The sequence below is a fragment of the Taurulus bubalis genome (genome assembly GCF_910589615.1).
Source record: "Taurulus bubalis genome assembly, chromosome: 4".
Taxonomy (NCBI): domain Eukaryota; kingdom Metazoa; phylum Chordata; class Actinopteri; order Perciformes; family Cottidae; genus Taurulus; species Taurulus bubalis.
The window spans coordinates 2,539,734-2,567,639 of NC_136592.1; the positions used below are offsets into that span (position 1 = coordinate 2,539,734).

The following is a 27,906-nucleotide window of genomic DNA, read 5'->3' on the forward strand; positions in this document are numbered from 1 at the left end:
GCCCAGAAAATAACATTTACTGTCCCGGTTGGTGTTGACCACAGATCCATCCTCTCGAGCTACATGTTACAAGCTGAAAAACGTCGGAAAATGTTGGACTCCTATCACAGCTGTCCGGGAATTGAAACTGCCTGCTATGCTGAAATATAATGTCAAGGTAAAAGAACAAACACAATACTACCGGTTTCCGCTTTCAAAATAAGAGTCTACTCTGCGTGTTACTGGAAAAAAACATTTTTTTAAACGACAGATGCTAGAAGTAGTATTAATGCATCGTCAGTAAAAGAATAAGCAATAAACACATATAAAAAAATTACAAACTTAAATATGTAAAGTTGTTTTTATGTCAGAGCTCTTTTATACATATATTTCTTGTATATTGATTTTGGTTTTCTATTTTTATTTTTCCGTTGAAAGTTATAAGTTAAAGTGACAAGGTGTTAATTTAAAGTATTATTGTTTTCCGAGTGAACCCATTTCCCTCTCAGTAGTGTGCAGCCAGCGAGGTATGTTCGTTATGTTTAAAGTCCGTCGCGCATTTTTAAGTGCAAACTGTTTATCGTGTAAAGTGAACGCCAACTTGTTTTGTATGTTAAAATGTCTTTAAACAGTTCGACGGTGGATTGATGACGGTGATGTTGACAGAGGCGAGTTGAAGAATAAATAATCTATCAGTACCAAAAGAACCACAAGGCGTCGTGTATTTCCTGGAGGGAGTGATAATGGTATTGGATGTGGATTTCTGATTCATTGACAAGTAAACAGCATGTTGTCCTATGCCGTGGAGGAGGTTAATTGTAAATATTTAGTTGTTTAGTCTTTTAATATATTTCATTGTTTACACTATCAATTACATGTTGTACAAACAATATATGGTAAGAGATACTATATAAATGTACTAACATGTAAGTGTTGTCCTCATGAATTAAGTTTAGTTTAAGTATAAAGTAGTAGCCATAAATTAAATATTCATTTAATTTAAAACGATTAAAATTGCCTTTTAAAAAAAAAATTGTTGGACAATAGTTTGAATAAAATAAGCATTCCACAGGACAAACGCAATTTTATTTCCCCTGCTGTCCACAGACTTTTTTTAAATGATGTAACTTTGTACATTTTGGAAGAGTTAAAGTGTGCATGTAAGAACAATGAAACATATTTCAGGGGGAAACTTAATAAATAAATATAAGATTTATCCTGAAATATTAGATTGTCTAAACTAAACCCACATTACAGGATCCTTCATTAGATAAATACTTGGTCAGGGATTTAAGAGTAATTGCACACTTTAACAGCTATGAACTAAATATGGTACTTTTTCCACATATGCAAGAGAGTCTTCTTTCTATAAAAAAAAAAACTTCAAGACTACTTCACAAAAAACATGTGCCTGCTTTAAAGGGAACGACTGGGCTGGTAACACTGCACCCACTTTGTATGATGATTAAGCCCTTGACATTACTCCAGCACAGTACATCGTGGAACATTCCCCATAGTAACCCTTGTTTCTCATAGTCTTCGAAGGCCCCCCCTCCAGGTGAAGGCTTGAGGTACAGAGGCAATGTCCACAGAAGCATACTGCATATCCTTCTTACATGAAGGTAACCCAATGTCCATAACATATACATATAGAGGGTAATATTAATTATACCACCGATTCCTAAAGGAGCAAAAATGGGTTATTACAAATAAGAGAAACAAGCTAAGTTCTACTCTTCTTGTTGTTATTGTTCACTCACATCTGATTTTTCAACAGTAATTTAACATGCACAAGTCATTAAAACAATCAAGTGTAGTGTACAGAATACAATTATTATTATTATTATTTTACAGAGTAGGGCAGTGAAATGTGGATTTAAAAAAAAAAGAATTCATGTCCTTACGAGAAGGAGAAATAGGGGAAACTTTCAGATGAATCTGTATGAAAACAAGTTAGAAATAGTAGAGTAATTTGTAGATTAACATGGAAAGCCCACATTCAACATGTTAGTGATACGTGTAATGAGATTTCTGGTAGGGTTGGACTGGGGAGCAGACTTTGCATCCTTGATACACATTTACAAAGCTCTAATTAAATCCAGATGAGATTATGGTGGTATAGTTTATTGGTTCAACATCAAAAACCACACTAGATGTAATCCAGACCGGGCCCTGTGAGTTTGTATAGGTGCAATAAGAACATCACCTGTGTGCGCCCGCCCGCTTCACAGAAAACAACTGTTGATAAATTATTGGATAAATCTGAGAGGGCACGAAGATATGGAAGCCCATTTTCGGCAGTAAAAGAAAAGAATGAGCTAAAAAGTCATAATTATGAGAAAGTATGTCATAACCCTACAGTGGGTTGACCAACACAGACCAGGAAAAGTCCTTATTTGTAGTAACTCCATATCTGGGCCCTATTTCTTGTACCTGGCTTACTGAGTTAGCGGGCTAATTGTCAGGATAAGATGACGTAGGTCTGGCTTTCTCGGTTCTCGAAACAAGCTTAGATAAATCACCATAGCAACACATCCAAAAATTTAAACCTGCTCCCGGGCAGGCTTACTGAAATTCACTGGATAAGCTGGACACTCCCACGGACAAAAGAGGCAGCTAATTTCCTCATTGATGAAGGAGCGATATTAGTTATATTAGTTTTATAGGTCTTGAAGGTATATATATGAAGGTCCTGGACGCCTCCCATTAGAGGTTTTGCAGGCACGCCCAACTGGTAGGATACCCCGGGGAAGACCGAGGACACGCTGGAGGGATTATATCTCCCGGCTGGCCTTGGAACGCCTCGGGATCCCCCAGAATGAGCTGGAAAGTGTTGCGGGTGAGAGGGAAGCCTGGGTCGGCCTGCTGAACCTGCTGCCACCGCGACCCGACCCCGGATAAGCGGCTGATAATGGATGGATGGATAGTTTTATAGGGAGAGAGTTCTTTCAGATCGCCAGGATCCATCCTTTACATTATCATGACTTCCTGTACGCGGCGCTATAGATTTTGCCGGCATGAAATAATTTATTTACGAAAGCTTCTCGAGCCGCAGACATTGATCACCACAGGCGCAGTCGATTGCCCGTCTCACAGACAGAGACTATCACCCGCTGCATGCAGCGCTGTTCTTAAGTTTATTTAGCGCTTAAGAAACTCATGGATGTGTTGAAAGCACTCATAATTATATGACAGTGTTATTAGTACACCATACATATCATTATTGTAGAACATGATTAAGGTGATCGTGATGAGAATACAGAGAATCACACATAATTTATTTTCACTGCTTCAATTGATTGAATTTCTGATTATGAATAATGCATACATACTGATCCGCCCATACACATATTCAAACTCATATACACATATATAGTACATGATTCATACGTGCATACAGTACATATATCATCATAAGTATATATTTATTCGTAAATATAATCTGATTGATTTGGGTGATGAAGCACTTCAAATTAGCCGATACATTTTCTCAACACTGACGCATTTAACTTGTCTGATATATTTGCGACGCTTATGTCTCGCAGCCGGGGCGCTGTTAAAGTTGCGTTCACGGCAACAATGTTGCAAAAACGTTGGAATATTCGCAACGCGTTTGCTGTGAATGATTACTAGGTATTGACTTCCTCATATGCCTTGATGATCATCTCCTGCTTCTCATTAGAGAAATAAAAAGAGGTTCCTCTGAGTTTATTTGCCATTGTACTGTTAGAACATCGTGGTGTCAGTGCTCCATTTTTATCCCTTCTGAAGAGGAGCGGGCGCGCGCATTTATCCAGATGACTGACGTCTGGCTAGAATTAACGAGACCGTTTCTATTCAGCGCGGATCAGCCGTGAAGAAACTCAGATAGCCTGATGTCAATCATCTCGCTAATTTAAGATGGAGATTAGGACATTTGCTTGACTTTGTTTAGCCAGGTACGAAGAATACCCCCCAGGTACATCTAAAGGAGAATGCTGTATTATTGTGGAATATTTACTTCAGCAGCCTGATTAGTGTTTGTATCAGTGGGGAAAACAGCCACCATTGATGCAAATAAAACCTTTTGTAACTTGAATCTTAGAATAGGACATGCCTCTTAAAGAAAAACACGTTTTTACCAAATTGAGACTAAAATAGACAGGCTTGGGAACATTTTGGAAGTTTCCTTTTCATCCCGTAAACACACATTCATCAGTGAAGATGTCTGAACTGCCAGCATAAAGAAAATCTCTGTTCAAAGCTGATTTGTAGACGCATTATTTTGTCAATGACTTACAGGGTATTGCTATTTTCATTATTGATTTAGTTTAGTTTTGAATAAAGAGCGTCACTTTCTCTGAAAGGCTCACAATTTGTTTTATTGAATGTTCATAATACAGGTTATGTATTATTTTATTTGACTAATTTGTCTTCTCAAAATTTCAACAGATCTATTTTGGTTGTGATTGTGGTAAGTTTATTATTTCAAAAGGTACCTGCTGCGTCTTTTTCCCCTGTAAAATTGCTCATGCATTTTCACGTGACTTAAGTATAACTGTTTGTGTATTGCTTACATTGCTATTTTGAGTCTCATTGGTCTTTATAGTAATTCTATTTTTATTTTACAAACGTTATATTGTGTAACTTTCTCTGTACTTATGTCTGCCTTTGTTCTACTGCACCGCTGGGGCACTCTCTAAACTCCCTTGTGGAAAACAATAAAGGCTCATCTCATCTTCTAAGAAATAAAACACATGAAGAGCTCGTGGGACATTAGGGCATGACTGTGTGATGCGGTTCCTCTCTGTGGACTGTACCACGTTCCACTTTTAACCAGGAAACTGTCACGTGCACTAGAACACTACATACCAAAGATCGCTCTCAAGGCAGGAAAGTTTAGTTCTGTTAGAAATAAAACTATGCACGCACCATTTAAGTTAATCTGATAACAAATGGCACATTTCATGTTGCCTCGTACCACCCCTCCCTTGCAGCCTTTGATTGGTAACGGTTCAGGAGAGACTGCCATTTTAAACAGTGACTGCTAGCTGAATCTCTAGTGACAGACCGCATATTATTTACCCATGAGCAGCCAGCTTGTTTCCAAAAGTACGGCATGACTGACGCTGTGTCGTGAGCGAACAGACAAAAAAGACACTTCGTCTTAAGCCCAAGTCAAAGTAACAGTGGCGTAAAAAAGAGGGTAAGTTGGTCATGTGAAGTTATCAGACGCTGTTTGTAGCTAGCTGCCGTTATCATAACAGACCACGGAGCTGTAGCTCTCTCAGTAGCGTCCTCGTTGGCCTGCTCGTTAGCTAGCAGGCTGTCTGGACCTCACGCAGAGACGACTTTTTGGGGCTGAAGCGACACTTTTATGGCGTGAATGTGCTTCTGAAATTACGTTTTGATAAGAGTCGATATGCCAGGTGGCGTTAAACTATGATGTAACTCACGGTATGTTTCGGGTGTCGTTGGTCAGCAACTGTGTGGGGCGTTGCTACACGTGAGGTTTGTAGTTAACGCTCTCTATTACACAAAAAGAGGTATGCCACTTAACGCGGAAGTTCCCACTGTCACTCCTCCCACAGTTAGTTTTGGTCTACTGGCAAAATGTGTTCCTGCCAAAGTTTGAAGAGAAATACAGTGAAGTATGTATCTGTTATCTAAATTAAACATGTCAGTGGAATGATCTGACAACAATGGACCACATGGCTTTGGGCTTGTGTCTGACAGCACAGCACCAGTGAGGACTCACAAGTCAAATACATTAAGTTGTCTTCATTTTTAAAGTGCCGCTCTAGTGTGAACATGTATTTGTATCAGAGCAGCAGAGACCTCTGTCCACAGTGAACACCTAAACAACATGAAAACACCTGCCATGTCCATCGGTAAACAATGCATCACTGACCACATCTAGCAATGAGTAACTGCCCAAAGCATTATTTGATTGTCACAACATTGTCTGACCACAGCGTTGTTCAGGCCCACACTGTGGCCCAGCCTCTGTGGCTCCTTGTGGTCACTCATGGATAACACAGCAAACATCCACAGTTGTTTCTATTGTGAGACTACTACGCATCATGAAGACATCCATCACAAGCTATTTAATTGCGACACATAGGCCGCTTCTTGTTAACAAGCAGTCATTCCCATGTGTCTATGTTGTGATGATTTAAAATCATTATTCTATCATTCAGACATCATCTGTGAAAATCAACATTAGTTCAGTTTGGTGGACTGGGTTTGAGACTACTGTGTAGAGTTTAAAGCAGCTGATGCTTCAGCCCTAACTGTATTGACCTCTTTATTTGTCTTGGCAGAGAGCAGGCTCCCCCTTTTCATCACAGCTTTTACCTTGTTGCTGATTGTCTCACTTGGTTGTCTGTCATGGTCAGCTCTGATTCTCTTATTTTCTGGATGATCTTATCAATAGGCTTTTGCTTCCTGATAATGCAAATTGAACATTGAATATAGCTACTTTTTAAAGGGTAGGTTAATTTACAGTGGAGGAGCTCGTTATGTGGGGGTACCTCTGCTCTAATACACTGTGGTAGATGTGAACAGGAGTGTTAACCACATATAAGGGATACATTATGGTTAGGCTCTGCTGCTCTCAGACAGGGTGATAATGTGGTGGCTCACTGTGGTTATCTCCTGCAGTGAGCCGGCCGTTTACACATGTGTGGTTATGACTGGTCATGTCATCATGCAGATAAAGTGTGCTGTATTGAGAAAATGAAACCTACCATGCTCTTACACTGACAGCATATAATGTGTTCTGGGTTATTTACAGAGTTATTGAAAAGTCGAGGCAAACAGCTCAATCCATTACATTCATGTGCTTGAGGGAAAAACGGAGTGACTGACCAAACCGATTCCACTTTGATATATTTCCCTGAAGGACAGAAGTCTACATATTGGTGGGTTAGAACAGATCTGTCCTCATTTAACGATGCGGAAGATTGAGCATTGGGACCAAGATATGTTTGAATGGGCATTGGCCTCTTAAAACTGCTATAAAGGGCATAGGTTGATAAGGTGTCGGTGTTTAATGGGGCTTGATATGCTGTTATCGATCGCTCCAGCAGATTTTAATTTTATAACATTTCTAAGAATTTACATGTAGTTCATGTTTATTTACTGTTTGATTGCTTGAAGGTGACCAAACGGAACTAATAAAACACTATTAAGGGTGCCAGTCACGCAGAACAAAGTGGTTTGGTTAGAGGAGAAGGTATTTTGATGTTGAACCAATTTTTTGTAACTATTGAAAACTTGACTTTGACTGTTTGTTGTGATATTGATGGAGCTTGTTCAGTCTGTCCAGCTCAACCACTTGCCCATGCTCGCAGCAGGAGTTAACCACACTGACCCACCATATTATCACCCTGTTTGCACTTAGTTGTTGTACCAAGAAAGAACTGGTAATGTCGAAGCTTATAAATACTACGACCTTTCATATTTTTGACACTGTTTGACACCAGGTTTCAGTACCCATCCCTAGTTGTTAGTCAGAGAGTGGAAATGAGAGAGAAAAGCAGCAAAGAGTCCCAATCAGTCATAGTTTTATGTTAAAGGGGACCACGAAAGTTGACTTGTCCTTAACAAATCATCATACATCATACATTTGGACATCCCAACTGTCAATGAAATAAACAATATTCCTGAGTGAGGTTTAGAAAGAATGAAGAACATAGACATCAGTCAGTATCAGCTAACAAAGCATTAATAACTATGACGTGTGTTGCTAGGCTATATTGTTAAAATCTCCCACTGTCTTGCTAATCATTTATCAGCAACGTCATTTTGGAGGATAAGAGAAAAAGGAAAAGGAAATCTCATGGACATCAAGACAGAAATGAGTAGAGCTGTAACAGATAACCCGCCACATGGACTTCACGTAACGGCTCTTCTGATCAGGGGTTAAATCTCACTATCGTGTATCTTATCGTCCACACAAACGTCACCGCCTCCGATAAGGTGCATGCCAGATCTAACTTATTATAAATATATTCAAACCAGCAGTCTGATATGTGCTTGTGCTAGTGAGCCATAACTAGTCCATAGGCACCTTTTGGATTGTAAAAGATATAAGCCAACTCAAATATCCAATCAAATTGAAAACAAACCTGTATTATCTATGGAAGGTGGAGTTATGACCCACAACCACCCGTCTGTGTTCCACTTCAGCTGGGGTTACTGGTGCATGTGTAAATATTTGTTGTGTATTTATTAATAATTGTTCTGTGTGTCTGGTTCTTAGTTGTGTTTGTGTGTGGTACTTGCAGTAGTGCACAGCCCTGGATGGATAGCTTGGACCCTGAAACCCTGTACGTCTCTCCAGAGCAGACTGGGCAGCCCACTATACCGCTCTCCACCTTGGAGGTCTCCAACTTGGTCCTAGTGGGGTAAGATGTTCTGAGAGCAGTTTGGAGGGCGTTATAGAAAATCTGTCAACACCGCCCACACCATACAGCCATGTATCTCTCTCAAGCAGTCAATCAATCAGTCCAAACATAGAAAACTATAAGGAAAATAATGTATGCCTACAGTACAGTGGGCTTAACCACAGTAGTAAGTACAAATGTAAGTGACTTTAACGATATTTATACATAATGAGAACTGGCTCCATGTTTAAACGCATCATGAGGTCCTAGACTCTATAAAGAACTAACTTGCTACATTTAAGAATTTGTTGTAGTGATTGTTATATAGTGGTCGACAGTTGAAAACTACGATTGACAAGATTTGTTTTAATCCATAAAAATTAAATATGTTCTTTCCTTTATAATTTAACTGTGTGTTTTATAAAGAAAACCGTACTATAAATTAATACAAGAAAAAAAAAAGGATAACATTTAGAATCTTTGATGGTTAACAGATTTCAGAGCAGTTGAAAGGATCTTTGCGACTGTAGCAAAAACAAAAATAGTGTGGATCCTTGTAGACCAGCTGCTATAATCAAACAACAAAGGGATCTGTATCTGCTAATATGGATCATCAGTGATCGACAATTAGTATCAGCGGCAAATAATTATGTGCAGAGATCTAAAAGATATATTTGCTTCCTCTTTTCTTTTGTGCTGATCCGCTCCGAGCCGTAAGTTTTATGATCTGTTGCACCAATAGAAACCACAATATCTGAACATCCTTTTAGCATGGCCAACCTGCACCATAGTTTGTGATGTGTGTATCACAGGCTCTTAGTCTTTGCAATTTTTATGGCCAAGACACGGGCGACATGAAGACGCTCCAGTCGGCCTTTGTAACGCTGTGTCTTTGATGTCAGTTTGCTGTCTCTATGCCTGAACTGTAACAGCTGCTGAGCAGCTAGATTTGATGGAGGGCAAGCACACGTTCACCAACTGTGGGGCTTTCTCATATGTCTGTTATCATAGCGGTGTCGTCATATGACGTCTCCAACTCCCATCCCACTACTGCCAGTTTTAGGAAACTTTCAACATTATCTATAGTATGCAATAAACACAGTTTAAGCTAGCCATCTCCCAGTTTCATCCCATCGTGTGCGCTGTAATGGTGATGTAGATGTCAATAACACAGGAGGTCCACCCAGAAATGTTGGATTCTGCTCACAGAAAACTAATTTCCTTTTTTTGTAACTTCACAGACTTGTGTGTGTGTGTGGCATTAGAAACAGGCTTTGCTCAGATGATTGAGTGCTATCATGCTGCAAAAGTTAATAGGCAAATAAGCAATCGACAGTAAATGGTTACGTTGAGTTCAGCCAACAGCTTACCTGAAGGCAGCTTTATGTTCCAGTTTATCATAGGTTTGCATAGGTGTGGATGTGTTTATGTGTGCACTGTGGGGTGCACAAAGACCAAAGCCTGTGTCATTTGGCATTGGCTCGCTTCTGTTTTTACACACACCAATCACACACAAACCAGTGCAGCCTTTAGGACAACAGGGTAAACACAGCCCCCCTCGGGCCGGAACCTAATTGTTAGCCCCTGGAGTGGCTAGTCCAGGGATTAGCTACTGGCTGGGGAGTACTATTCACTCCCTCTTTCATTCCCTCTGCCCACTGGGCCTTATCACCATCAATCTGACACCATGTTTATCTGACGCTGCAGCCAGATCTGCTGGCCTAGGAGAAACGTTCACAAAGGCCATGGATCATCAGCACTTTGATTGTGGGACCCCCGAATGGCCATTACTTTCTCTGGCCCCAGTGATCCCAGCAGCCCTCCATGATCCCCATGCAGTGGTTAGTCCCAGAACCTGGAAAGCCAACCTGAAGGCCTGTCTGTCTGTCATTTATGCTCTTCTTCTATCTCAAACGAAGGCCACATTTTGTTTGTTGTATTTGTGTTCCAGTGGACGAGGTCTCCATGTGCATTGTTTTTTTGCGACAAACAGTTTTTTCTCTTTGTGCACTGTCGGCTGCTGTACACCCTTCACCAGGAACTTACCAACAAGCGTATGATCTGGAGTCTACCACCACCCGTTGATCACTGTGTCAGTTAAGCTTCATTGTCGTGTGTGTTCAAAGAAGAAGAAAGAAAAACAAAACAGATTTGCCATCATGGCTTCTTTTAAGTTGGATTTTCTCCCCGAGATGATGGTGGACCATTGCTCTTTGAATTCTAGTCCTGTGTAAGTAACTCGCTTTGACCAAGCTTTGGAAGTGTTTTCTGTTCCTAAGGTTGTTATGTCTCCTTGAATGCACTGGTCTGTTTTTAAGGTCTTAATTGAGATGGAGTATATGGTTAATGATAACCATGAGCAGCTGTGTTGTAGTGTGTCAGGGTGATAATGGATCATTTCCATCCACACAGCACTCTTGTGTACTAGGAGTTGTATTACCTTCCTATATGCCTTTCTTTAAGGTTGGGTATAGGTTCGGACCGAGTCTAATTCAAATTCAGGCAGTAATCACTTTATGTACTTAAGGCAACCTGTCTCTGATCCTTGGCATATTATCTGTGATAGAAACAGAAGGGACACAGAGTTATGTGCCTCATAGGCTGCTCTAACAAACTCAAATGAACAATGAATGCCGCTCCCCTTTTAGTCACAATAACTGCATTATCAGTGTTTTTCTTTCTCTAAACAGACTTGATTAGATTTCCCCTGAAAGCACCAGTTGTCATCCCTGGCGTAGTGTCACAGTTAATTCAAGGTGTTTGATCACAGTTGTTGTGATTTTGAAAATAAATCTGTTAGAGATATACATCAGCCGATATTCATATTTTAACAGAAACATCACCAGCAGTGTTGACACGTATCTTATGCTGAGCAGGACATTGTGGACATGATTGGGGATTAACGAATGACATGGAATAGTGTTATGTAATTAGGATACAAATAAAAGATAACTATTATATTGCAGTTACAGAAGAATACGTAATCAGATTACAGAGACATTTGGTAAAAATATGGATAACAGGATTACAATTGGTATGCTTTGCAGATGCGCACACATTTCAACAGTTCATGACACAAGTCACTACACAAATAAACCGCAGCAGATCAACGAGGATGCTGTCAGTTAGAGGTGGACGGTGTGGCCCACGTCATTGAAAATAGTGCTTTCACCAATATTGTATATGTAAAGCAGAAAGATTTTTCATTCCGCCGAGCAGCATCTCAGCGGGAAGATACGGTTTGTAGGAAAATGAGCATAACGTTTCAAATTTCTGCTCCAACTAACATGATACTGGACAAACCAGGACATTTCTAAGGCTGTGCCTAAAAGTGCGAAGATTTGAAGCTTTATTGAAAATGTTGAAATGTGAATCAAGATTATTGATATTTTCCGGAAACATTGCATGCCAAGACCATCTATTACCACCTCAGTGTTTCCCCTACCGTTATAATAGGGGGGCGGGCGCCCCCCCTGAAGAAACCCCCCCGCCCCCCTGTCATTTTCTCGATAGTGCCAGATCACAAGTCGTCATGTAAGGTTCTCTTTCCTATAGAACAGGTCTATACCTTGTTCTGTTATTAAACAAACTAAACGGTCGTATTTTATTCATATTATCCACACGCCAGCTTGTCATTTCTGTCTCATGGTCGCGTTAACACTTCTCTGATGTACAGCGGAGTTCCGCCCCGATGCGCACAGACACGTGCGTGCGCACACACAGGTGAGCACTGAGCACACAAACAGCAGCGGACAGAGAGCGCCGAAAAATATGTTGCGTGAAAAGCAGACCGCTTATCTGCGTTTTAAACGCTCCCAGGGTGAAGATGGCAACAGTAGCTCTCATGTGAGGAGCACCGAAGTTGCTCCTCGCACCGGCGCAACTCTCTGAACCCGGAGCAGCGCTCCTGCTTCAAGTGAACGAGCCAAAGTGCTCGTGTCTTGTACCAAACAAAGAGCTGCTGGCTTCACATACTACAAAAGTACAAAGTACACAGACATAAAACTAAGTCATTAATAAATACATGGACAAATGCCTGTACTTTCGGGTAAATGGTTACGGGACGCCGTTAACAGGTTACGCTTGCGCATGCGCAACTCGCCAATTTTTGGCGTTTTGCCAGAAGTCTCTGTGACGTCCTTTCTGCTGCTGCGTCTCTCAAAACAGAATACAGATCTCAGCTCAAGGTTGAGCACGAATTGTTTCAAATCTACAACCCCGTTTTAAAAGATGTGTAGAGGAAAGCAGCTCACTGCAGCCACTAATACTGATACAACCTAATGCTCACATATCTGCACTCATTCTGTTTTGTTTGGCAAAGAAAAAAATGGCTCATTGTTTTCCACAATGAGCCATTTAGTAGTAACTCATTCTAAGTGTTTGCAATTTAAAAACAATTATAATAATTGTCTGATGGAGCAATCTGATTTACTTGAAAGTGATTGCAATTTTCTTTATTCTGTTATTTATAAAAGCATAGATGGAGTCACAAAATGAAGTTATTTACAGAAAAAGTTTGAGAACCACTGCTTTAAGTGTTTGTGTCAGTATCGGTGTTGTGCATTTTGTTGAGGAAGTGGTACATTAGTTTACATTTCTAAATAACTGCTACGTGATTGCTTAGGTGTAGAATAGTTTCTGTGGTGTGATCTGACGTACCCTTTTAACTGAGGGTGCACAATCATGAAATTCACTGATATCAATGGTCGATTACAGATGATCCATATTGTCAATACCATTTTTGTTGTTATAGCAACTGGTATACAAGGCTCTACAACTGTCCCAAAAATAATTTTAACCACTCTGAAATCGGTGCAAAGTTCTAAATTGTATCCTTTTACTTTTGTAATGGTCATCCATCATGGTTATTTGCATAAAAACACAAAATTCAAATGATTGTGAATCTGCTGTTTTAATCATCTATGAATTGCGGCTTGGAGCTAGTGTAATTTATTTCTAATATCTGTTCTATGTTGTTGTGAAAACATATCTCGCCAAAAACTAAATTTGACAAGATTACATTTAAACACATGATGATGACGTTATAATATACTTTTGGCCCATTTCTCATTTTAATAAACAGAGTTTTTATGACGTATTTGTTTGAATGTCAGAACTTGTTCTCTAAACTACACTCACAGACGCACACACTCAGAACTCAGAGAACGAGAGATGAGAATTCCAATTTAACCTTACATCATACAAAACAAAACAAAACAAATCAGAAAAAACTGAAGGGGTTAACTAAATACTTACATTCTGTAGATACCTGAAAATTAGGTTCTGATACATGGAGTCAAGGAAATTGACGGTTCAAGAGCAAACACACACACACTGATACACAAGCTAAACATGTTCCATCATAAAGGGTTATTGCAAAGGCTACTGAACATGTTGCCAGATGGCTTTTCACACTTCTCCACGCCGCAGCACGTTGAACATTAGGAAAAAAACTATGTAACTGCACTTTGGCTAAAAAAAAAGAAGTTATTAGATAGATTTAGATATCGAACCACAAATCCAAGCAACAATTACTCTGCATGTCATAAAGCCACATCATACCGGACTTGTTGAACGCAGTCGTTATCTAACCCAACAGGGGAATGAATGACTAGCTAGCGAGCTAACGACAACGGTTAGCCTAGCTGCTAAGTTATTGTAGCAAGCAATTCGACCACACAGTGACATACAAAAGGATACAATGGGCTGCACCAAAACCTTCTTGACCTTCTCTCCGCTCAACTCAACTTTCTACTCAAACATCTCCGCGACTTATTGAGTGGCGTAATAGTCGCACGACACACCGAATCAATAATGAAATTCGTTGCTAACTCTTTTAACAACTGAATGTTATCGATTTGTTGTTGCAGCCCTAGGTAAATTAGAACCATATCATGACGTGTTCCCATGTAATATCGTAAAATGTAGTGTTGGTGAGAAACTTGAATGAATCCAGTTGATATTAGAGGTGAATTATGACCTGTTTACACTATAGTTATAAGGAACTTATACATCATTAGAACTACAAATGACACAATTTGTTGTAAAAATACAGTTTTATTTTCCTATCATTTACAATTTTGGTTTTTATTAAGAACCCCCCCCCCCGCCCCCCCACACACACACACACATTACTATCTATACTATTACAAAGTAAAAGGATACCATTCAGAATGTTTGATGGTTTAAACTGACTTCAGAGCATTGAAATGTTTTTGGAACGGTGGCATAACAAATTGTCTGGATCATTATAGACCAGTTGCTATAATCAATCAGGCGATAATCACTATACAGAGCTATGTTTTGATTGGCGTCTCTACTCTGTAGCCAAGGCTAGCATTATCAGGCTCATCTTCCACTTTCTCTCTTTTCTTAGATTCTTATAATATAGTAGCCCACCAATATATCGTGCATCCCTTAATCCAGATATCAATTACATTTTACCGGAGGTTGAGAAAAGTCTGTCTGGATGAAATCCTTTCTACTATTAGTTTGCACCAAGCGTGGACAACAGTGCGTTAACAGTGCAAGTTCAACAGTTGAAGGTGGAAGTCAATTGGCATACCAGTGTTTAGCCAATTACCGACCAGACAAAAAAAAACCCTAACAACCACTAACATCAGGCATTTGTCTGTAGTGGGAAAGCCAGTTTACAATCTGCATTCATTCCAGGGACAGTTGACTGCATTAGTCACAGGTACTTATCGGCTGAGGGAAACACGTGGATCCGCTAATTTGCGGCCCCTTTCTGGCGCTTTCTTTCATCTCAGCCACAAATTCTGTCCGTCTGCGTCCAAAGCAGCGCTCAAACATAGTCATCTAGTACCATTTTTGAAAGGAGACTAAATAAGGAACGGATATGCACTTACCTCTATACTTCTTTCTACTGTTTACCAACTCTATTTTCCGGAGTGTTAGGGACAACAGTGACACACTAGAAGAAGAAAAAAACGTGTTTAAAAAAAAAACTGCAAATACGCACTAATTTAGGTGGAAACGGGTTGTTAAAAGACGTGCTGCTGGGAGGTGGTACCTGCCATGCTACTTCTAGCATGCCATAATTGAAAAAATATAAGTAATAAGCAAAAGGCTTTAGCAAAGTGGTTGTAGCTGTTGTTATGATGGCCTTTCATATTATTATATTCTACATTTTACTGTTTTTATGTCTTAATAAATATAATTTGTAGTGTTAGTACAAAGAAAATAAAACTCCAAATGTAGACCTCGTTTTTTTTTTAACAGAAACTTTACTTTAGCATCCTTATATGATAGATTATGAATAATCCTTAGGAAAATGTGTGATTATTGTTGTATGACTTTGATAATCTTCATCATAAATACAGAATATAAAACACTATCCCCTACTTTCCTCAATTTTTCCTGTACATGTGTGTAGCCTCCATCTAATGCACTGTTTTGTGTCTTTGTAGTGGCAAGAAGATGAATGGGTCTCTGGACCACTCTGACCAACCAGATGTTGATGCCATTAAGATGTTTGTGGGACAGATTCCGCGGTCCTGGTCCGAGGAGCAGCTTCGTGAGCTGTTTGAGCCTTATGGAGCAGTCTATGAGATAAATGTTCTCCGAGACCGCAGTCAGAATCCACCACAGAGCAAAGGTCAGTCACACACATAAGTATTTACTTTGAATCTGTAATATTTAGCAGTGTGGTATAAAATATAACTGGGTTTTTGCCTCCATCCCAACAGCAGCAGCTACTGTGGACAAATGTCAGCAGAATTTGGTGCTCAAAGGTCACTGTGACCTCACAAAACACGTTTTTGGCATTAACTATGCTAATTACGGTATAGATATTTCCCACAAGTTGTCTAACAAGCTAAAGTGATGAAGTGATAGCATTCTGAACAGACTGGGAATTTAGATGCATTAAAACATCTGTAAAAAAACTGTTACTATTGTTATATACTGTACCAAACACTTTCCTTGAACACGTTGGCTTTTTTTTTTAAAGAACCCATTTAACTCTATTATAAAAAACAATTTGGCTGAAGTTTTTATGTGATTAGGTCTTCTTTGAGGACAGGGAACATTTTTAATCAAATTATTCTTTTTATTTTATTTATAGTTTGCATTGATGGGCACCTTGTACTGGCCTAGTGGTAGTGCTGAGAAACTGTTGTGGGACCAGCCTACTCTCAACACAATAGATGTATGAGTTTTACAGACCACATTAAGGAACTGACTCAGGTGTGTGACACAGCTGTCTTTTTCAATCCTCGCCAGGCTGCTGTTTTATAACGTACTATACTCGCAAATCTGCATTGGAAGCACAGAATGCGCTGCACAACATGAAGATTCTGCCAGGGGTAGGTAACAGCCTCCTTAATCTGCCCTTTCAATGCATGCTGGTTCATATGGAAGCCTGGGACTTCTTGGGGCTATGATAAAAGTGAACGACACATTCAAATAATTTACGTCCACATATTGCTTTGATGGAGCATCTGTGGCTCACAGGTGGAGTGGGTCGTCTTAACCTGCGTCAGTCCACATAGATTTACACTGTGGTCACAATACGTCTGACCACCATAGTTTAGTCCTGATGTGCAGGAGGCGCCTTGCATGGTCGCCTCTGGCATCAGTATATGAATGTGCATGTGAATTGGTGATAACATATAGTATACAGCGATTTGAGGAGTCGGAAGACTAGAAAGGCGCTATATAAATGTCCTTCACCATTCCCAGGTATCGGCCATGTCCATTTGGTTTTGCACAAATGGAAATACCGAAATATGCAAAACCCATTCATTGTACTTGTCTGTGTCAAAATATTCTCTGAAACCTTGCCAATACTCATCAAGTACCAACCGAAAGAAGATTAAAATCGCATGAATAATAGGCACATCCAGAAAGTGCTGCCATTTAGCATGTCGCATTTTATACAAATCGGCCGGACCGTGGTCTTTTTTAATTGATGTATGTTTAGAGAATTCCTCCTGGTTTATTAATGCTCCAAATAACACAAAATCAAATAAGTTGTTGCATGATACCCTCGAGAGTGTCTGTTCCTTCAAATCCAGTCTTCATGGGTCTTAAGAGGCTGGCCCTTATCTGAGCTTGCATATTCTACTATGGGTTTGACCCTCGGGCATGGAGCTCAAGACTTTTAGACCCTCTTTACACCTTGTATTAAAATGCATCTCATCTCCAGGAATGTATTTAGATATGACTGAACCTGATTACATTTACACCTGGTATTATATGTGTCCACTTGTTTTAAATGGCTGAGAGGAAGCCTCAGGAGGCTGCATTACGCGCAGGCTTTGCAGAGCTGGAGAGCTGGTGCGTAATGAGGGACACATCAGCCTCAATCCATCAGCCTCAATCCACTGCCTTTTAGGGGGAGTGGGCCCGCAAACGGGACTTTGAGGTACGTCTACACCAGCATACATGGATGGATGAGATGCTGAGCGCGTACATGTGGATGGAAAAAGCAAATGCATTTACTCTTCAAAGTTGTCATGATGCAACCCTGTGTGGGTGTGAATATGAACTAGTTTAGTCCTGATGGGCAGGTGGCACTTTGCATGGTAGCCCTGGCCATCAGTGTATGAGCGTGTGAATGGGTGACTAACATGTAGTGTAAAAGCAATTTTAGTGGTTCGAAGACTAGAAAGACGATTTACAATTGCAAGTTAATTTACCATCCGTTTACCATCATCTGGCAAACAGACAGACAAGCTAATTTTACCAGTGCTCCCTAACGCTGAAGAGACAGCAAGTGCTATTGCTGACGGTGGCAGGGGAGCCATACCAGTTATGGCTCTGCATTATGTGTACCTAATGTATATTTATGTCAGTCTATGTATAAAGAGCTTTATTTTTAAGGACGGTTTTTGTCATTTTTAAATGAACAATTAATAATCTTGTGGTATTAGACAAAATAGCATATTCTAGGTTCTATCTAAATACTTTACAAGATATGAAAAAAGTATTTGATTTCATGTGTGTGTATATATATATATATATATATATATATATATATATATATATATATATATATATATATATATATATATATATATATATATATATATATATATATATATATATATATTTCTGTATGTATTCTTGTGGAATCATTTATATACAAATCACAAAATATTAGTAAATCCCTTTGTGTCCATTCATTAATATCAAGACTGATCTGACCCTATACTTTACACTCTGTCAACATTCACCCAGTGAATGACAGAGACTGCCATGAAGGGGCCTCTGTAAATCGTAATGCTCTTTCGTGCACATTCACCTTTGGGTTGAGTATCTTGTATCTTTCCCATTGACACTTTCACATTCGGAGTGGAGGAGCCGGGGATTAGTGGGCGACCCATTCTACCACTGAGCCACAGTCACTTCTATTACCTCTGCTAACATTACTGAAATCCAAATTTCAGCATTATGAGTTCTAATGTGTTATTTCTTGCCTTGTTCAGATGCACCACCCAATCCAGATGAAGCCAGCTGACAGTGAGAAAAACAATGGTAAGGATTTTCTAGCATTTTCATCTGTGTTCTCTGTCCTTTGATACCAGCAAGCAACTATGTTATTCCCATTCTAATGACTTGGCTAAAAAAGCCTATTGCTTTAAAAGAATTTCGAATTATATAATTTGTTCAAAGTAATTAGATTGGTGAGGCTGTTGAATGACACTATTAAGTACAACTGCAACTGTTGAAATATCAAGTGTGCACTGTACAGGTGACTTAATGACTAGAGATTTGTGGAACAGTTGTGACTAGTTAGGTAGGTACATGATACATGAGGATTCATATGACATTTATGCTGGGAAGTCATTCAATCCGTTCCCCAGCGATGACAGGTAACAAAAAAATTAACAAGGAATAATCTCTATTTTTAAAATGTCTGTTTTTCATTTGTACTCCTTTTGTTCATCTGAACTGTGTCCATATGAATGTGGATACATCACAAAACTGTCTGTCTAGTGGGGTTCCTTCCACATGCTAAAAGACAAACCCAACAAAGAAATGGTTACATTGTCTTTTTCTCTTAGTTTTTCTCCCCCACTCTACAACTCAGGACCGACCATTTTTAATGTAGCCACTCTAAAGAGCTGCATTATCCAAATAACCACGGAAGTGTGGACAGGACTTTAAAAATGTCAATGCTGTTGAGAAAACTAAATGAGTCTCACAGAAGGAGAAGTGGGGATTTAGTCCCCCATCACTTACGTTTGAATCACATTACTGTAGGAAGGGATCTTTTAATTAATGGCCATTTTGAACATGAGGAATGATTACAGCTGTTTCAGGTTTATATGGGTACCTGACTTTAGTTTTAAGCCAAACTTAAAAAGTTGTGAACCCATCGTTTAAGTGCCACAGAGCTCAGCTGTTACAAGATTCCAAACTTAACTCATGTCGCTTCGATGACATGAGTTGCAAAAGAGCTAAAATTACACACATGTGCATGTTGATTGTTACAGTAAACAATTTACCTTGACACAGAGCAGGTGTGTTTGATGTAGTGTTGTATTGTCTTGAATACAGCAGTCGAGGACAGGAAGCTGTTCATTGGAATGATCTCCAAGAAGTGTAACGAGAACGACATCCGAATGATGTTCTCACCGTACGGACAGATAGAGGAGTGCCGGATCCTTCGAGGCCCTGATGGACTCAGTCGTGGTAATCCATATTCTGTTCTCATACACACAGAGTTGGGGGTAGAGGGAGAGAGCCTATGAGAGGGCTATGTTTAGTAGCCCTTAAATTCTATATTCTATTATATATTCTATATTAAATTGTATGTGTGGTCCTGTTGTTTCCAAATCATAAAAACCCAACAAAGAAGATAAGAGAAAATAATATGCAAACATCTTTAAGGTGCCACACAACAAAAATAAAAATAAATTGCTATGGACACATTTCCACTATAATGTCCAGCCTAAGGGTTACACAGAAATCCCACAGGATGAACTGGAAAGATTGGTTTGGCTGAATGCTGATCAATCTCTGCATTTTATTTTATTTTATTAAAAACACATTTTCCTTGTTGGAAACTGTTTCACAGTCATCTGCTGGCAATCCCTAATTGTGTCAGGATATTAAGGATATGTCTTTGATCTTCACTTTTGAATCTCAATATAAATGAATGAATACAGAGTTATGTTATATCAATGACTCTTCACAAAAATATTTTTCAATGCCCACCAATTACATGAGCGCACCACCACGAGGATATCTTAGTTTAGGTTAGAGACGGGAGGAAAACGAAAGAAGGAAACATTGTTTGTTTGTCAGTTGATATTTGGGACTTTGCCATGAGTGCTATAGTGCTGCCTCCCTCAACTTTGACTGAAACTAAAGGGAAATGTCAGATACAGTATGAAAAACACAAATATTACCTGGAAAACTATTAGCGCTAATGTTACCCAACATTTGCTAACAGTGCATACAAAAACAGTCCCAATAAAACGGTCAGCTCACTTATTTGTCACAGGATGAATATTCAGACTATAAATTAGATAAAGGGGGTGGGGGGTTTACAAGGCTTGCCGTTTTACAAGGCAAGCCCGTAAATGAAGAAAACTCAAAGAACAGCTCTCCGGCACAGGAACAAGATGGCGGCTAACGCTAACTCAGCCAGACGGCACGGCAAGTTACTGAAGGTTCTAGAAGAAATACGGGACTTTCTCAAAGACGCAAAAACTCAGCTAAATGATATTTCTTCCGAGCTGGCCAACGGTAACCAAAAAATAGCAGAGGCAGAGACATAATAGATAATACAAGTGATGGATCAACAGGAAAACACTTGACCAAGAAGGGAGATCACGTCAAGAGAATTTACGGATAGGGGTCATCTATGATGGAGACACTAGTGCCACGATTAGTCAGAGACTTGCCACTAGTATTCAGAGATGTGCCACTACTCGTCAGGGAAGTGCCAGTAGTTGTCACCCCCAAAGCTCTGGGTTGGGTCAGGTTCAGGTTTGGTTACTTTCAAATGTACCTTGGTATGAAATGTCTATCTTTCTATCTGACTGTCTGCGCTTATGTGTGCCATGTGTTTCCCAAATGTAGCAAAACCAGACAGATCCAGCTGTTTGGGGTCTTGGGTATGGGCCAGGTTTGTTCCAACACGCGTTAGAGCACAGAGACCGGACAGAAAAACACAACAATATATTTTTTTTTTTAAAGTACACAGTATACAACAGCCCCAGGCTAATACAGGAACACACACGGTTAAAACAACTTCTCTGTTGGATAAAGGCTCTGAGATGTTTCCTCAGAGAAATCTTCATGAGTTCCATTGTGTTTTTCTCTTTTAGGTTGTGCATTTGTGACATTTACAGCTCGACAAATGGCCCAGTCAGCCATCAAATCCATGCACCAGTCCCAAACCATGGAGGTGAACTTCGAATTTACACTTAAAATATGTGATGTTTTAAAATTATGACCCTGATTTTAAGATTGTTGGATTATAGTGCTTTAAAAAAAACAACGTTATTATTTAATTTTCTCCTTAGTTTAAAGTGAATGACATTGTCATCCTTATTTACAGTATATCTGTACACCAAGCTGTCAGTGTAATAAACATGTATTGTCTGTGTTTAGGGCTGTTCCTCGCCTATTGTGGTGAAGTTTGCAGACACTCAGAAGGACAAGGAGCAGAAGCGTATGGCCCAACAGCTGCAGCAGCAGATGCAGCAGCTCAGTGCTGCTTCCATGTGGGGAAATCTCACTGGGCTTAACAGCCTGGGGCCACAGTACCTAGCAGTGAGTATCTGTTTATAGGGCCTGTGTGTGTTTATGCTAAATTAAATGGTTAGCCTGTTCACAAAGCAGTTTCCCCAGTTTATACTGTCACTTCCACTTTAGCATGCTGTTTCTCATATCTCCTGGCTTTAGCTCTACTTACAGTTGCTGCAGCAGTCAGCCTCAACGGGGAATGTACTCAACAACCTGCACCCTGTTTCAGGTACGCACACACACACACACTCACACATAGACACACCTTAACAGGCATTCCAACATGAAATATCATGCAGTCATGTATGTTTCAGATCTGAATTTGTGTATCTGTATTTTTGGCTGAAAAATAATCAAACTCATAGCTTTTAAGTTTGGAAAAGGTTCATGTCATCCCTCTGAATCCAATGTCTCAAATCCATACTGCCAGCCAACTTCACACATGTACTGTTTTATATACAATAGTGGTCAGAGGACGAGGTGGGTGCAGTCTTGAACTTAACCGTGTGTATGTCTGTCAGGTCTTAATGCCATGCAGAACCTGGCTGCTTTAGCAGCAGCAGCAACTGCCACACAGGCCACGCCCACAGGCTCCAGCGCCATGACAACATCTAGTAGCCCACTCAGTGCACTAACAAGCTCAGGTAAAAAAAATGACAACTACAGTACTGTTTCATAGCCAAACTACATGCAGGAGGGCTTAGTGGTATGGTGACATCCTGAGTCAGTCTCTCATGGTTAAACACTTGTACATTGATCAACTATATAATGTACATGTGTATATATAACCATATATCAACTAAATAATATATAAATAATTGATAAAAACTGCCATATAAACTATTGAAAAAGCTGCCAGGCATCGACAACAATTTCTTATCAAACATTCATTCAAATTCTTCATTCCTATTCCTATTTGATGATTCCTAGTGATAGACACTTGTTGCTTTGTCTAATGTTTTCCAGTTGAGTATATCACAACATTGACCCTAAATGTTCCCCGAGCAGGCTCCTCCCCCACCTCCAGCAGCAACTCCTCAGTGAACCCCATGGCTTCTTTGGGGGCCCTGCAGTCTCTAGCTGCTAGTGCTGGAGCTGGCCTCAACATAGGCTCCCTGGCAGGTACTAACCCTGAGCTGGACCTGTACATTTCCACTGATAAGATTACTGTTAGGCAGTATACTTGGTGTAAATCTTTGTCGTAAAGATTTTACAGAGCAGACAAGGTTGTCTTGTGAATCTAATGTACTGTGTTGATGTTAGCTGCCTGTAACTGCCATCTGCCATTGGGCAACACCAAAAACACATACAGAGCTGCGGTGACTATTCAACATCAGTGTGAGTGATGAGATCTTACCTTTCCACTCCTGTATCTGTGATGCAGGCATGGCAGCACTGAATGGCAGCCTTGGCTCCGGAGGCCTGTCCAACGGATCAGGAAACACCATGGAGGCACTGAGCCAGGCCTACTCGGGCATCCAGCAGTATGCTGCTGCTGCCCTCCCCAGCCTGTACAACCAGAGCCTGCTGTCTCAGCAGAGCGTCTCAGCTGCAGGCAGCCAAAAGGAAGGTGGGTTCTATGGGCTGAGATCAGGGAAAAAAGGAGATGACATGGGGACAGTTCAGATGAAATTACGTTAAAGGGCAGGAGGAGCTGGGGGATATTTACTATACATGCTTCTAAGTGTTCCTTTCTTCAGGAATCAAATTTACCAAACACTACATGCCAAGTCTCTTAATTGCATCCAAGTTTTCCTCACATGAGTCCTTTCCTTGTGCCTTATATAAGAAACCATGCGAGGAGAGAGGAAAGCAGAAAATGTGTTTTTAGAGAAATGAGACGTCCTTTCCTCTGAAGCGTCACCTTAACTATTAATGATGATCACAGCTGTATCCAAGTTACATTAGGACTTAAACTGTAGCCTGTTACTTGTTTAACACCTGCACATGAAAAACAAACTGCATTCTGTATTTACACTGTGTCCTGCTTAAATGCACAGGAATCATTTCTGCGTCTTTTTTTTTTAATTATTTAATAACCCAGAATATGATTATGATGTATTTCAAACACTGGGAATAATTTATTAGGCTGTGTGTTAAGGGGAAAATTTAAATTATGTAATTCAGATAAACCTAACACTCCTCACACGACTGAATAGAAATCAAGGTAAATTATGTAAAAAGGAATTCTGGCTGACACACAGGCAGTCTCTCCCTGCTCTCTGTGACTTTATTTTGAGCCATAATGAAAATTAATGGGAGAAAAGAACATGGTCGAGCTTGGTCGAGATGTTTGTGTGCTGTGTCTTGACCTTCTGCTAAGAATTCTTTCTTGTTTTAAATCTGCTGCGTCAGCGAGCAACAATCGCAGCTCCGGTAAGACGTTACCACCTTCTCTTTGAAATAAGGTCTGATACACCGTTTACACTTTAAAACAAGCTCCAGTCCAGAACTGAAGGCTTGTCCTGGTTTGTGTGTTAGCCCTACTATATACTATACTATGTCTACTCTGTAAAAATGCATAATAATTGACGTCTCGTATAATACTACAGCGCCCCACAGGGGTCATTTGGTGGAAACAATGTACATATTGAGATTCAGATTGGCAGACCGTGCGCACAGCTTCAATTTTGTAACTACATACATAATCTGTATCGAGAAATTAACTTTTTCTATTCGCTGCCAATCACTCCAGATTATTTTGCCTCCACGCTGCCAACAGCCAGAGGTCTGTCTGTCCGGTTTTGTGAACGCTATATCTCAGGTACATCTTAAGGGAATTGCTCCAACTTTGATGCAAACGTCCACTTGTACTCAAGGTTGATCTGATTAGAATCTGGTGGTCAAATGTCACTGTGACCTTACAAACAGGCCTGTCCCTAACTGAGTGAGCGATGAAGTTACACAATTGGTTGGTCGAGTACATCTAACAAACCTCGACTTCATTCATCAAAGTTACTGGTAATTGAATTCTGTGACTACTTTATTATCAAGGTACGAAAAGGTTAGTCCAGCCCATTACTTTTTTTAACCAAAGCGGTCCAAAGACCTGCGAAGGTCAGGGAAATGAGTCCACTAACGTATTAAGAAGCAGCGTGACGTTGGACGAGGGCGCTGGTGGACACAGGTTTAGTCTCACTGCGACAACTTCACTGCTGCGTAGTATTTTTTGATGCACGCCAGATGTAATGAATAAAATGCAGAGGAGGAAAATTTAACTAAGAGTGTCCTTCTCCGCTGTAAATCCCTTCTCCGCTGTAAATCATCTGTTTGATGATTTTTTGTTTGAGCATTAAAATGTAACCACGGTTATACAATCAGAAAGTCACTTTTTTTCTCTCATTCTAAACTCTTCTAACGCTCAGCAGAGTCTGTAATGTAACACTTACAGTTTTCATAGTTGTCAGCATACGAAACAATAAAAGATGAGAAACAGTAGTTTATGTAGAAAATCTGCTCAGTAACAAAAACATTAGCAGCCACTATTAGGAACTGTACTGTGTCCATGTTTTACAGATGATTTATTCCCCATTTAATTCTTCAGACCATTATTGCCTATGTTTATTCTGTAAAATATTTGTCAAATTACAGATTATCTGTTTGATACCCTTTCAAATATGGTAGAGATTATTGTATAGTTCTATAAAGTTTGACTGTGAATCATTATATCATGTTATCATGGTTGGGCTGTTTTATTTGTAACCTTCTACATGAAATCAAATGAGTCAAAATTTGTATTTAACTTTGTTTATTTATGTTGTCTTTTTTTTGGCAAAAGAATTCCACTCATAATTCTGAGTTTAGGGAGGTGGAGAAAGAATATGTCACTGTATAAAATTATCGAAGAGATGCTAGATTATTTACGCAATATTATGTGTGTATGATTAAAATCTATATTTATTTATATATGGATACACAAATGAATCGCATCCAAGTGACTATGCAACGGTCCGAGCTTGTGACGTTGTATTGAATATCGTGAGAAGATGGTCCCGGCAAACACAGGACTTTCAACCAGGAGACCGTTGTTCGAAGCCTCGTTTCCCAAAGTGTTGCTGACATTTTTCCCAACTACGTGGTTTTGTAGCTTAAAAAATGCACAATTTGCGAGACTGTGTTGTCAGAGGGTGGCAGCCACGTCTCCTTGTGGGTCATGAGTGTTGACTTAGGGGTCTATATGTTGTTTTACAGAAAATTCCTGCATATCTTACCTTTTTAACATCGTGGTTATCGTCAAGACGGGTATATTGTGACAGACACGGATGGTTTAGCAGTCCGTGTGCTCAGTTTACCAATCTGCATGCACGGATCAAACTGTTCACTCAGTTTATTAATCCGCTCACACAGATGTCCACATCACTTGTTAACTTCTTGAGCCATGGGGGGAAGAATCACATGAATTTGTGCAAATTTGACTGTTTTAATGTTTGATTGGTAAAACAGATTTATTAATTGGCAGGTCCAGAAGGTGCCAACCTGTTCATTTACCACCTGCCCCAGGAATTTGGAGACCAGGACCTGCTCCAGATGTTCATGCCCTTTGGAAATGTCATCTCTGCTAAAGTCTTCATTGACAAACAGACAAACCTCAGCAAGTGTTTTGGTGAGTTCAAGCAAGCCACTATTTAGAAGCCGTATTATGATCAATTAAATATTTAAATCAGGTCCCCCATAATCTTATTGTATAAACTTTCAAGTTGGAAAGTATTCATGTACTCGGTATCAGGTGTTCATGTTCATTAATCACATTACTATAATTACAGCTGTTATTATCATTATTATTATTCTATTATATCCACTGCTGCTGTTATTGTTGTCATACTTTTTCCATTATTATTCTGTTATTATTAGTGCTACTACTGCTATAACTACGCTCATATGAATAATGTATTTAATATGCATTGAATGTGTTGTAACTCTGCTCAATATCACAGGTAACAGGCTTCAGCAATCTTAAGCTAGACAAACTTATTATGTTTCCAGTCCCATATTCCTTTTTTTTTTGTTTCCCCCGACAATGTTCCTGTGTTGAGACCATTTCAATAACTCTGATGTATGAAGCATCATACTGTATTAGGATCAACTAAAGCTAGGATACATTTTTGCACACAACAAGGTCTGTGGATTTTGTCCTCTAAAGTAATCGGAGCACACAAGGCCAAATGTGACTACTTTCTGACGAGTAATATAACAATTCAAAGGCTATCTTTTAGACATGAGTCAAGTGCAATGCTCACTCCACATTAAATGCACCAGGGCTACACAACATCACCTCCAGCAAACTTTGCATAAGCAATGAGGGCAAAACAACATCACTGATTGTTTTAACCACATATTTTTAGGTCTGACTCAGATTCTGTGTTTTTGTGTTTTTAGCTGTCAGCATGTCCCCCTAACAAGCCTGTTTGTAGCCGTGACCCACTATCTTATCTTCACTTGTGTTGAGCGAGCTATTCGGAACTTGTAGTGAGCTACAAGTTACCAGTTACTCTTCACTTCTGGTATAAACTTTTTTGTGCAATTATAGGGGAGGAAATATGAAGTCATTGTGAATAATTCATCTGTTGCATTTCTCCCCCAGGCTTTGTGAGCTATGACAACCCTGTGTCATCCCAGGCAGCCATCCAGTCAATGAATGGGTTCCAAATCGGTATGAAGAGGCTGAAGGTGCAGCTTAAGCGCTCAAAGAATGACAGCAAGCCTTACTGAAGGTGCTGAGGCACCGCAGACTTGGTTAGGCAGGGTGGTGTTATGGTAAGTTGAGTATGAATAACCCAGACCGGTCCACTCAGAAACCTATCTATGCATTACAGGGTGATGTCTGCTGTGCTGC

At 39.8% G+C, this 27,906-nt stretch overlaps 1 protein-coding gene across 7 annotated transcripts; it reads left to right on the plus strand.

Annotated features, from left to right (window-relative positions):
- Positions 1 to 8,300: 8,300 nt before the first annotated feature.
- On the plus strand, positions 8,301 to 27,782 carry celf1 (cugbp, Elav-like family member 1; the record flags this gene model as incomplete). 7 transcript variants are annotated; one of them, XM_079216446.1, is made up of 13 exons in its annotated part: positions 8,301 to 8,369; positions 15,779 to 15,966; positions 16,593 to 16,675; positions 18,800 to 18,848; positions 19,875 to 20,009; positions 21,653 to 21,732; positions 21,939 to 22,100; positions 22,233 to 22,302; positions 22,595 to 22,717; positions 23,082 to 23,195; positions 23,458 to 23,643; positions 26,533 to 26,676; positions 27,655 to 27,782. In XM_079216446.1, the coding sequence occupies exons 2-13, from the start codon at positions 15,789 to 15,791 to the stop codon at positions 27,780 to 27,782; spliced, it is 1,452 nt and encodes a 483-aa protein (XP_079072572.1). In that variant the 5' UTR covers positions 8,301 to 8,369; positions 15,779 to 15,788. The 7 variants fall into 7 exon arrangements, with proteins under 7 accessions (XP_079072572.1, XP_079072576.1, XP_079072574.1 ...); XM_079216450.1 differs by lacking the exon at positions 8,301 to 8,369 and having other exon boundaries at positions 22,245 to 22,302; positions 23,079 to 23,195; XM_079216448.1 differs by lacking the exon at positions 8,301 to 8,369 and having other exon boundaries at positions 22,245 to 22,302.
- Positions 27,783 to 27,906: the final 124 nt, after the last annotated feature.